At 43.1% G+C, this 13,281-nt stretch overlaps 1 protein-coding gene across 2 annotated transcripts in view; it reads left to right on the forward strand.

Moving 5' to 3' along the window:
* The first annotated feature begins 1,865 nt into the window (after positions 1 to 1,865).
* The window catches only part of rcor2 (REST corepressor 2), a 39,086-nt gene continuing 27,670 nt past the window's right edge, over positions 1,866 to 13,281 (forward strand). Inside the window, exons 1-3 of one of the 2 annotated variants that reach the window (XM_034164799.1) lie at positions 1,867 to 2,043; positions 3,075 to 3,085; positions 5,888 to 6,014. In XM_034164799.1, coding sequence (XP_034020690.1) covers positions 5,891 to 6,014 — 124 coding nt within the window. In that variant the 5' untranslated portion in view covers positions 1,867 to 2,043; positions 3,075 to 3,085; positions 5,888 to 5,890. Of the gene's footprint in view, positions 2,044 to 3,074; positions 3,086 to 5,886; positions 6,015 to 13,281 lie in introns of both variants that reach the window. The other variant, XM_034164798.1, reaches the window with a different exon arrangement.

Consider the following 13,281-nt stretch of genomic DNA (forward strand, 5'->3'; position numbering starts at 1 on the left):
GTTTGTCCGCCTTATCTGGCTCATGGTCCTCCAGTTTGAGACCCCTCCTTTATACCACATGATAGCAGCCAAGGGAATTCACAGGATGGATAGATGAAAAGATGAGTATTGGGATGAGATAAAGAAACAAGGTTGTGAAGAGAAAGAGAGTATTGGGAAGAGAAATAAAGAATGCACAGAGACAGTGGGGGGGAGGGGGGAATGATGAGTGGATGATGAAGACAAATCTTTGTGTGGACAAAAGACAGACAGGCGAGACAGAAGGAGACAGGCGGGGTGAGGAAAGAAGTAGGAACATAATAGGAGAGTGGGAGGGACAGAAGGGGAGATGGAAGGGAGAAAGATAGAGAGTGACAAACAGAGGAGAAGGGAGGCTGAAAGATATAGCAGGTTAGATTAGTGGGGACAGAAAAGGGAGAGAGAGAAAGAAGGAAAGACGAATGGAGAGTTGGACACTAATGAGAGGAGAAGAGAGGGGAGGTGAGAGGAAAGGGGTGAGTGGAGCGAAACTGCTATATAATGCCACCCTATAGGGGGAGGATGGGGGAGGGGAAGAACTTGCACGTACGTGTGCACACACACACACACACACAAACAGCGGCATGTAAAAGGCTGCACGAGAGAACGATAAGTAGCCACACGGGATGAGGGGGAGGAGGGGTGAAGCATAGATTCGAGAAGACAGGAAGGAGACGATGAGGAAGATGAAGGGCAGAAAGGAGAGGAAGGAGAGGTGAGAGAGGGAGAGAGAGAGAGAGAGAGAGAGAGAGAGAGAGAGAGAGAGAGAGAGAGGGGAGGACAGAGGAGTCAGCGTTAGGCGACACGGAAGGGTGGAAGATCAGGGAAGGGAGGAGAGGGAAAGGAAATGGTGATGGAGAAGAGGAGGAAGGGAGGGGAGTAGAGACGGGAGAGGACCAGGAGGAGGTGGGGAAAGAGGGAGGGGAGGATATAGGTGAAGAAGAAAGTAAAGGAGGTAAAAACAAAAAAGTATTGTGATGTGAAGGAGACGAGAAGCAAGAGGGAGGAGGGGGGAGAGAGGAGAACTGAGGGAATGAAAAAGTGAGAGAGAACAAGGCACATGCTGCGCGCGCGTGAGCGCGTGGGAGGGGACGGGGAGGCGTCATTATCAGCATCAGGTGTGTATAACGGCTGTATGACGTCACTGTGCCGGACACACACACAAACAAACGCACGCACGCACGCAGACATACAAAAGTGCCTGCTGGACACTTTTAAATGAGTAAATAATAATATTAATAATAATAAAAAAGCAATAAACAAAGAAATAAGTGAGACAACCGAATCTGACTGAGCTCAGTTGGAGCCCGGTCTCGTGCCCTTTTCTCCACCGTACGTGTGTACACTTCAGTACAAGTGTGGACAGCCGGCCTCAGCACCGAGAGGCACGCGAAACGAATCCCTCCGCCGACACTGGGAAGTAGTCCGCAGTTTATGGGAATGTGGTAAAAAGCAGATAATGGGAATAAAACAGTTACAGAGGTGCAACATATATGTTTTTATCTTCCAAATATAGGTGAATTCCAATCAGAAACCGCAATGTCAGCCAATGACTTAAAGCCTTTTTTTTTTTTTTTTGCTTCTACTCTTCTTTATAGTTAGAATTGTAAAAAACAAAAAACGACAACACCATCAACAAAACACTAAAACAGCATTTTTTTTTTTTTTTAAATGACAAGTTATCAGTTTTGTAGGACTACTTTCTTTCCCCACTCCAGTCGGGTGGTTTGAGGAGAGGCGAGAGCAGCGTAGCGGAAGAGCACCTGACTTTTCTGGCGACGTTGTTCGCCTCCCCCCCTCGCCCCCCCGCGCGCGCGCACACACACACACACACACACACACACACACACACTCTCGCGCTTCGGGTTGATCCGATCGGAGCATCTTATTAGACACCAGTCGAGCTCTTCGGTCATCACTAATTATCTTTTCTTTACCGTTTCGAAGTGAGTTGCACAGCGACGGAAAGAGGCCCGGAGAAGTTTTCGGAGCGGAAAAGCGCAGGGAAAGGTAAAGAAACAAAAGGTACGGAGAGCCTTTTTTTTTTGTTCGACTTCTATTAACTAATGTGACGCGAGGGAACTAGCCGCAAGCTAACTAGCTAGCATTAGCATCCCGACAGCCTGCTGGCTTTGACTTCGGAGTGCACTTCGGCGGAGAGGGAGGGGGGAGAGTATGCCGTCTGCTTTTCATTGTTCAGCATCCACCAACGACTCCAGCCGTTAATTCTTGCTACTATTTCCACCCAAATGTTCCGGAACGGAACACCCGGAGTTATTATTGTAACTCAGGAGTGAGTTTTACGTGGTGGTGGTGGTAGCAGTGAAACAAAAGGACTTGGTTGGGCTTCATTTCTACATATTCAGTGGTTATGCTAAAAAAGTGACAATCTTTCACCACCTTATAAATGTTATTTTATGGCCAGAACTGATGGCCGATCGAAGAGATTTGACCCAGCTTCCATGTTAAAACGTTGATACTTAATCAGTTGTGATTATTAGCACGTATTAGCGCTTCTTCGTTAGATTTGTCCGTTCTGTAGTGGTGTCGAGAGAGTGTGAAAGTAAAGTCTTTTGACAACAAAAGGGTGTAAGTAGCTCGTTTAATTTAAATTTTAGCCTGGTAGCTCGTAATCACCCGACTTAATGGAGCGATCGAGGCTACTGTCGAAGTGTTCGAGGCTACCACAGCCACCAAAAAGTCTCCCAGAAAGTCGAGGTGGCAGTTCTGAGTCTCCTTTTTTTCTTTCTTTCTTTTTTTTTAAACACATCCTCGGCGAATTGTAGATCCTGATGATGTTATGATAGGCTGAGATGAGTTTCCAGTGAAGCTGGAGCGACAGCTGTTGTCGTTTCGATGAGACAAAGACCCCCGAAGTGAGAGCCTCAGACACTTTCCTTGTCTGTTGAGTTTTGTCAGAAAGTGCTAGAGACGGATTAAAGTATGTGAGATAACTAATAGACGTTATTGATTAAAAATACTAACCCCTTCTGGGTTTTCAGTATTTTTAATATTGTATCACATAAAATCCAAATATTAAAAAAAGCATGCCCCATGATAAAAAAAATGTTTAACTTGTGCTTTTTAATGACAAAATGTTAACCATACTGACATCAAAATTAAATAAATGACAGTTGATGAAAGTCTAATTTAACGCATGGCTTTTTTTTTTTGCTACACCTTAGGATTTGACATGTCTCACACTCAATGCCCTTCCCAACTCAACTACAGTACTAAATGGAGAAACATGCTCACAGCATTTGGTGTTCCCAAATGGTCTCCCACCTAGGCACTAATAAATAAATAAAAATATATAGCTGAAAATGGCAAACATTGGGTCCAAGCAGCCTGTGAACACTTGGACCCATTGTTGTGCAATTCATGAATTGTGGTACTTGGGACTGTAAATCATCATGACAAGAGACCACATAAGACCACAGGGAATTGAGACTTTCCAAACCTCCAACACTGTAGCACAAGCAGAAATTGAATGCTGAACTGCCAGATGAATGACTAGCACTCACTTGCTTGTGAGTTGAGCAAGTGGATTGTGAGAAATTTCTGTAATAATGTTAATTCTTGAGTTTCCCAATTAGTAAACTCCACACAGAACTGAGCACTGAACCTCTTGTGTGTCAAACAAATGAAATGCTCACTGACACGGTTAGGGCATAAAAAATTCTGTGTGGAGACACTAACTTTCAGGATTTGTATTATGGAGAAACAGAAAATTAGAAAGATGGAAGATGAATATTGCTGTACCCAGTGGTTGAGAAGCACACTAGCGCAGCAAACTCTGTGTGTGTTTGTGGGTGTGTGGTGCGTACATACATACACACACATATATATACACATATATATACACACATATATATATACATATATATATATATATATATATATATATATATATATATATATATATATGTGTGTGTGTGTGTGTGTGTCTTGAAATCACATCGGATATTTTGCACTGAAAATCTGAAGCATGTTGAATTGAGCACAGGATATTTGCAACTGGAGCCAGGAGACTTTGGCCTTGGTCATGGGTACATTCCAGGGGTGAATGCTAGATTTAAATTAGCTCATTGCTTCATTAACATCTTGGCCTTGAGAAAGAGCTGATGCAACTTCCAAGTTGTGTTGAGACCAGGAAAAGTTTGGGTTTTGGCAATCATGTGTTGAACATGTCTTAATGCTTGAATCAGGATCTTCTCACCTACAACTTGGTTTATTAAGCACTACACCATGGAGCTTATTGTAACATGTTAGCAGGGTTAATGCTGAAAAAATAACAGTCTCTGTTTTGTTGAAGCTAAAAAACATAATTGGGAGCTATTGTGCTGATTTAAACTTCACTGAGAAACATGCTTTTTCAGTTATAGCACCACATAGTGGTCTGTTTTTCTGAAAATGTAGATATCTATAGAATGTAGCATTGAATGTATATTTTAATTAAGATTGAACAGTGTTGTAAAGACAAAACATAATTACAGTAGGGATGCAGTTTGAGTCAACTTAATTGGCTTGCAGAAACAAAATGCATCGACAGCATTTTTTTTATTCTATTTTTTCCTGAATTTGGATATGTTAAAATGGCCTTAAATGGGAAGTAACTTCCTTTTGCAGCTAGCCTCGTGACCATTCAAAGAACTACAAGATTTTCCACTTCTGGTTTTATGCGTCATTTCAGACAGACAGAGGTTAGGAGGTTGGCACGTATGAGGCTGTGTTTTGGTAAAACATCTGTCACAAACATGAAACATACGTGTGTGTGTGTGTGTGTGTGAGAGAGAGAGATAGATACTAAAGGTGGTCAAGAGTCTGACTTAATTTTTGCAAGAAGACCTGCTCTTTGGACAGATGTCCGTTAACCCGGATGCCAAAACTTGAAATCCAAGCCATTAAACTGAATGTGGGCATCTGTGTGCAAAACGTTGCACATCATTGCAAATACTTATGATCACTCTGGAAAAATCTATTTTTTAAATCCATTCTGAATTACTAGTGTAATTGATTCAGTGCATTTGCAAGTGTTTCCAGGTCACAGTAGCACTCTGCTGTCTTGGTGGTTGTTGCCTCTGACAGAACAGTGGTTTTATGAGCCGGCGTAACAATGGCAGATTGAGTAGGTTGTGTTCTGTGATGAACAAGATTAAAAGAAGTGGTCATGGTTTGTGGCCAACAGTGAGAGAGAGCTGGAAGAGCAACTTGCAGATGAAATAATTTTTCTAAATTCATGCTTCTGGGCTATAAAAAATGTTAATTTGATTTGGCCTGTCACAATAATTCCTATATTGACTAATTCAATAGATGGCCGTGACCTTGATAGTTTTTGTGGAGCTCGACATTGCCCGTTGTTGACACACACACACACACACACACACACACACACACACACACACACACACACACACACACACACACACACACACACACACACACACACACACACACACACACACACACACACACACACACACACACACACACACACACACACACACGTTGAATCTATTATGAATTTGTGTTCCACTGGTAAACAAGGTACAAGGCTGAGCTGAGAGACAGATTTATGAATTGATGCTAGATAGTTACTGAGTGGTAATTAGGGGGAGATGATGGGGGGCACTCACGCACAAAAATAAAGTTTGGAACACAGCTAAAAATATTGGGAAGACCTCCAAGGTGGCAGCATAAAGAGCTTTTGTACTTTTTAAAGAGGGAGCTTATTATTTTCTGTGGGGGAGGGAGGGGGGACGACAAATTGTAGCCAGGTTTCATATGAAAATTGAGATTTTGATTAACATTGTATGAAAGAAGGTAGTGAAATTGCCTTTTTAAATGTGGTGTCTTGGTCTTCACTGCAGCCATGCCCTCAGTGATGGAGCGGTCAGGGGCCGGGGTCTTGTCTAGGAGCAGAGCCAAGTCCGTAACCAATGGCAACAGTCAGCCACACTCTGAGGAGGAGAGCAGTGATGAAGAGCAAGCCCACGGTATGCGTGTGCATGCGCACACACACACACACACACACACACACACACACACACACACACACACACACACACACACACACACACACACACACACACACACACACACACACACACACACACACACACACACACACACACACACACACACACACAAAAATAACAACTTGAGTTACATTCTCTTATTCAGCCTCCAACAGTCAAGCAGATCAAATGGAAAACAAATGCATGTCAAGTTAACTCTCCTTTGTCATCTCCTCATTTTATCCACCCACTTCCTTCTCTCACTCCTCCTTCCTTTTATCCTTTGCCAATGTGCATCTTTCCTTCCTCTGATTACTATCACCAACCAACTGCCTGCTGCCTTCTCTTCATCTTTGAAGCAGAAGGAGATGGTGTTACAACAAACAGCAGCTCTACTGGGGGTTCAAATTTTCTGGTAAAGGGACTACAAAAATTTTTGCCTGCCAACTTGAAGTCAGAAACAGGCATGTTCTGGCAGCCGTGACTTTGCTCGTTGTTTCTGCTGCGATCACTCGACAACCTTCCTATAACATCTTTCATTTTCCACAATCGTTGTTTCCTCTTCTCCTTCCTTCCTTTGCTCTTGTAGCATTTTCTACTTCTCCACACTGCTTCACTCCACCTTCTTCTTACCATCTACAATGGTTTCTATCATCCCTTTCCTCCCTTCCTGCCCTCTGTCCTTGAGGAAGATAGATCCCCTTTCTCCGTCTGGTCTGCCTTGCTTTGTCGTCTGTCTTTCTCTTCTCCTTTTGAGCCTTCTGTCCATCTCGTCTGTCTCCTTGGCTTTATCACAGCACTAATTACTCCCTGTCTGTATTTACTGTTGCTCTCTCTCTCATCTGTCCTTTACTTTATGATGAGTTATGACAAAATTAGATCGGTCATATTTTTCAAGATATGTGCTTGCTGTTGTTGTGGTGCTGTGAAATATCGCAACTTTCAAAGCAAATTCAGTACCAGACCTTAAAAAAAGTGAAAAACGATGGTATGGCTGGCCAGGTTGCATTAGCTTTTATATTTGCCTCACTGCTCTGGTGCCTCATGTCTGCTTTTAACCACAGTTTCTCTCTGAACCATGAAAACATTTTCTGCTGATGAACTCTGTGTCCCGTGGTGGGCCTTAATGTAATTATGGCTATTAGTTCAGTGTGCAGTAACTATACTTGGTTGTTCTACCTCCTCTATACTCTGAAACTTGCCATTACTCTGGAGAGCTGGAAAACAGATTTTTTTTTTTTGTCCCCCCTTCTTCCTCTACACATCTAGCTACACTACAAGCACGTCTTGATCACTTTATTGCAACTCCATTGTGGTTGTGGTGCACAGAGGCACAGTTAGAAAATGGATGGATGGATTACTGTATGGATGGATTACTGTACAATTAAGGGAGTAAAAATGTCTTCTTAAAACTGACATTATTCGGAGAATGCGAGGTTTGAGGATAATTGGCTCATAAACCGATTTTGATTACCAAGGCCACTGTTACTGGAGTTGCGCACAGCACTGCGGTCGACCCAGAGCGCAAAACGGTGAGGAGCCAGGCTGTGCCTACACAGGTACTGACCACACTGGGCGCCCTGGCATTCCAGCGTGCGCTGCCTGATCAGTCAGGAGTGTGCCAGTCAACCTTGCGCCGAGCCGCAATCATCAAAATGTTATCAGGTACATTCTAACATTACAGCGCATTTTGCAGCAAGAGCCGGTTTCCGGAATGTAATCGGAGCTATTAACAGCATGAAGGCACCATCACATGATGAGTTTGTTTCTGTTAAAAGGAAACATTTTCCTTCCATCAATGTTCAAATCATATGTGGTGCGCAAAAGGCATCAGGCACAGGAGCGCATTCAGCGGCAGACTGCTGTCCCAGTCCTGCCACACGGACAGATTCAGGAAGTCTTTTGTCCCTCAGGCCATCAGACTGTTCAAACTCTTCCCATCTCAGTAAGAAATAATCCTGTGACACATCTGTTTGACCTTTTATTGCTTTCTTTTGCACTATCAACACTGTTTACACTGCTTACTTCTTTGCACAACCTACACTGTTCACATTGTGTACTGTTTACATCTGTGCTACCTCCTCACTACTGCACTACTACATTTACTCCTCCGTCATATTCTCTGAGACTGGATGCTGTACTTGCACACATTTTATTTTTATTTTTAGTTAGTAGCTTTTATTGATTAGTCTATTTTTCTTTTATTTACTTAACCCTGTTTTGTGTGTCTGGTGCAATGTGTGTGTCTTGTCTAATGTGTAAGCTGCTGGATGCTTGAATTTCCCTCTGGGATCAATAAAGTACCGTATTTTCCGGACTATAAGTCGCACTTTTTTACATGTTTGGCCGGGGGTGCGACCTATACTCCGGTGCGACTTATAAATGAAAAATATACCGGTAGGATCTCAATTAATTTACTGTAACAAAACAATTTTACGTGACAGAGTCGATCTATGTTTTAAAATGGCCACCAGAAAAGGAAATGCAATGCATCATGGACACTGTAGTATGGCGGCCGTCCTATAAGTCACGCTGGTCGCGATAACCAATCAGAGAACAGAACGTTGGACGCGTATTCCTCACCTCACCCACAGCGTGTGAAGCTGACGAATACGGTGCTTGCTGTTATTCCGGCATGGCGAACAAAACAGCTTCAACCCTTGGATATCAGTGTGAGCAGAGTGTTTAAGTTGATGCTGAGAGCTGCGTGGGAGCACTGGGCGAGCGACGGCAGAGGATTAGTGTGTGCACTTGGAAGGAGCTGGCGTCGAAGATTGTGAATAGCGTTTGAAGCAGACGAACATGGTGTTTATTCCGGGACGGCTAACAAAACAGCTTCAACCCTTGGATATCAGTGTGAGCAGAGTTGACGCTGAGAGCTGCATGGGAGCACTGAGCGACGGCGGAGGATTAGCGTCTGCACTTGGAAGGAGCTGGATCGACACCGCTGGGTGGTCATGAGCTGCGCAGGTAGGTGCTGCATGGTTTGGCTCACAATGTGGTCCGCAAAATACAAACATATCTGTAGGTAAAATGCAGCTCACGAGAGGGCACTCAAGGCTTGTGTGACTGTTCCTGCGACTTCTGACTACCATAGAAAAATAAAAATTTCAACATTACTGATAACTTAACAAGACAACGGAGAAGGCCCGAAAAAATGCGACCAAAAAGAAAATCATACTCTGCAGATTGTAAGTTACGACTGGTGAAATATGCATCTGAAAACGGTAGCCGTCACAATATTATCATCTGAACTTTTCATGTTAAGTTAACATACCTGTATGTCCATGGGACTTATAGTCCAGTGCAACTTATTTATGGTTTATTTTTCTTTATAATGATAAAGTGGCTGGTGCGACTTATACTCCGGTGCGACTTATTTATGGTTTATTTTTCTTTATAATGGATAAAGTGGCTGGTGCGACTTATACTCCGGTGCGACTTATAGTCCGGAAAATACGGTATCTATCTATCTATCAGAGAGGCTGGGGGCTGCACGGTGCACGATGGGGGGGGCTGCTTGTGTGTTTAAATAGTTTATTTGTGTAATTGCTCCGAACGAAAACCAAAGCAGGCACATTTGGGGATGGGAGCATTCAGATATGTTTTTATTATTATTAATGTCTTTTTTGAATTTTTGCTTGATGGTGAGCTGCAGAGCTTCTTAACAGGCTTCCTGTGCTCCATATTTGTCAGTCAACATGTGTGTAAACTGTGAATGGTCAGCAGAGGTGTGCCTCACCTTTTTAACGTCAGTGTGTGCGCGCTGTTCTGCTCCGTAGCTCCCACAAACATTTTTCCAGTTTCATGATTAATCCGTTTAACAGTGTACCGAATAAACTGTCCCTGTGTGTCATCACGGAATTTCTAGTCATCTATAGTATAATTTATTTTGTGTTCATGTTGTCTGATGTGACATCGTGGGGAATCCCTGCTCCAAGGGGTTATTTACATGAAATTTCATATTTAAATGGGGCGTGGCCAGGGAGGAGTTTGGTTCCACGTTCAGTGGGATGTACAAATGGAACGTGCGTGAATTCAAACCTACTCACACTTTCATACATCTGAATATATTTGTGCTTACGCCAGATTCAGGGTTTGGCGTACACCAACTTTTAGTAGAAAGTCCACGTTAGTCTTTGTACATGAGGCCCCAGACCCTTTTTACTAATCTGTCCATTCTTCTGAGATGTAATGATTCACATTTATCTTCTGTCTCATTTCAGAGAGTATGATCAGGGTTGGAGCAGACTACCAGGCTCAGATCCTGAATGCAGACCAGGTACGGTGATGCATGAAAAGAAGTGAGGCATGAGACACACACACACACACACACACACACACACCACACACACCACACACACACACACACACACACACACACACACACACACACACACACACACACACACAGGGAGATTTAGAAATAAGATGAAGTATGGAGAACATCTAAAAGGAGAGAAACGCAGATATGGATAAAGATCAAATGAGAGTTATTGCCCAAAAGAAATTGAGAGGAAAGAATGAGAGAATGTAAAGTTAAATTTGTCTTGTAAGTGATGTGAAAAGGAAACATGATTTACAAGCAACAAAGACATAACTTTAGAGGAAAAGGGGCCTTTTTCAACCATGTGCTGAAAAGGAATTTATATATTTGTTTTTGTTTTGAATGCCTGATGACATCATGGGAGGGAGTCTCACCTGCCCGCCTCTGCTGCAGGTAGTCGTGGGTGTTGTCAGTTCTTAGTCTTGTTCTTGCTCTCCGCATACAGAGACAGTTTTACACCGTCACAGCAACACCGTTGTTCTGGCTGAAAGCAGTGGCACCTGTTTTAATTAGAGGCAGTGATCAATTTTCAGTTTCAATTTATTTTAATTTATATAGCGCCAAATCACAACAGAGTTGCCTCAAAGCGCTTCACACAGGCAAGGTCTAACCTTACCAACCCCTAGAGCAACAGTGGTAAGGAAAAACTCCCTCTGAGGAAGAAACCTTAAGCAGACCAGACTCAAGGGGTGCCCTCTGCTTGGGCCATGCTACAAAACATAATTACAGAACAATTCACGGACAAATATACAAGAAATGCTATTGGCGCACAGGACAGGAGGATCGCCAACACGAATACAACTCCCATCTCTGGATGGAGCTGCTCTTAAACAGAGAAAAAACAGAATCAAGCATCAGAAAGACAAAAAATACTGTATAATTTGCCAGCATTAAACAAGAAAAACAGAGAAATACTAAAGTGATCACCGGCCGCTAGCCCTAAACTCCACTAAAAGACCCAGAATTTAGGTAAAGTTGAGGCCGCAGCCCGCTCCAATTTCTAATAAATGAATTAAAAGAGTAAAAGCATAAACAAACTGTACCAGTATGCTAGCCATATGAAAGGGAAAATAAGTGCGTGTTAAGTCTGGACTTGAAAATCTCCACAGAATCTGACTTTTTTATTGATGCAGGAAGATAATTCCACAGAACAGGGGCACGATAAGAGAAAGCTCTGTGACCCGCAGACTTTTTTTCACCTTAGGGACACAAAGTAGTCCCTGCACCCTGAGAATGTAAAGCCCGGGCCGGTACGTAAGGTTTATTAAGTCAGCTAGGTAGGGAGGTGCCAGTCCATGAATAATTTTGTAGGTTAGTAGCAGAACCTTAAAATCTGATCTCACTGGGAGAGGAAGCCAGTGAAGGGATGCCAAAATGGGTATAATGTGGTTGTACTTTCTGCTTCATGTCAAAAGTCTGGCTGCAGCATTTTGAACCAATTGGAGAGCCCTAATGCTAGAAAGCGGTAAACCAGAAATTGAACATTGCAGTAGTCCAGTCTAGAAGAGATAAAAGCATGGATCAGGGTCTCAGCATCAGCCATAGACAGGATGGGACGAATCTTTGCTATATTTCGCAGGTGGAAGAAAGCAGTCTAGTAATATTTCTAATGTGGTGGCCAAAGGACAACAAAGGATCAAAATTACCACAGGGTTCCTCACTTTGTCAGTGTGATGTCAGACACACGAGCCGAGGCTGAGCGTTAACTGGTCAAATTGATGCCGATGTCTCACTGGACCAAGAACATCATTTCAGTCTTATCAGAGTTTAAAAGTAGGAAGTTTCCAGACATCCAACTTCTCACTGCTGCAAGGCAATCTTCTAAGGATTTTATGTGAACGAGATTACCAGCAGTTATCAGCATGTATAACCATGATCCAAATGAAAACCCAACAGGCACGTCAGCATCCTGGTTCAGTGTTTAATCACATGACCAGACTGTCATCCACACTTGGCTGATGAGGTGTGAAGAAAAATGACAGGGTGAAACTGTGTGTGGTGTTTCATGACTGGTAGATGTGAATTGACTGAACTTCATCTCCTTGTCAGAGAAATATAGAGGTGTCTCGTACCAAAAATGTAAAACCAGCCTCTTGTCTGGATTCTGACAGTACACAGGTGGCGAATCCAGAGAGAGCACCCTGGCTGTCACCGTCTGTAATATTTTTTCTCTCTAATGAAGAGGAGCCAGGGGGGGGGGGGGGGGGGGGGGGGGCAGCATGTTTGATCAGATCGGAGAGAGGGACTTGACCTGCGTGTGAGGCTGTGGAATGGACAATTTCAGGGTATATGAAAAACACAAAGTTGTGATTCACAGCCTCGCTTAAAAAAAATTTGTCGTCTAATATTAAAAGATTAATAACTGATTCCCGAGGTCTGTCTGGGAAAATATCAGACCTCTGTCTTTTTGTATGGACTGAGCGCAATAATTAATTATTGTGGCTGTTCGGAGCTGTGTTTTCATCTTGTTGGTCTTCATTTTGCATGTCCACTTCGAGCACGTTTGCTGTTCATTCCTCCAATTCAAACTTGTCGGTGTAATAAAATCCGCTCTGAGAATGGTCCTCTTTGTCACTCATAATTTCTTTGTTTGCTTTTTGTTTTATTTTGTGCTGTGAAAATTGTAACCAAAGTTGCAAATCTGATACGCGATCTGGACCGATTGTTATGGTAACGGTCTGATATGGGAAAATATCAATGGAAATCAGCTAGTCGGAGACCGCATACTTCATTTTCTGGACTCATTTATTCCAATTAAGAGTCACAGGGTGAGAGGCAGGGAACAGCCGCCAGTCTGCCAATACGTAGACAAAACACATTCATGCGCCCGCTCACACCTGCTGCCAATTTAGAGTCACCAGTTCATTGAACCTGCATGTCTTTGAAAGTGGAGGAAGTCAGAGCACCTGGAGGGACAAA

This window comes from Thalassophryne amazonica, chromosome 23 (assembly GCF_902500255.1).
Source record: "Thalassophryne amazonica chromosome 23, fThaAma1.1, whole genome shotgun sequence".
NCBI lineage: Eukaryota > Metazoa > Chordata > Actinopteri > Batrachoidiformes > Batrachoididae > Thalassophryne > Thalassophryne amazonica.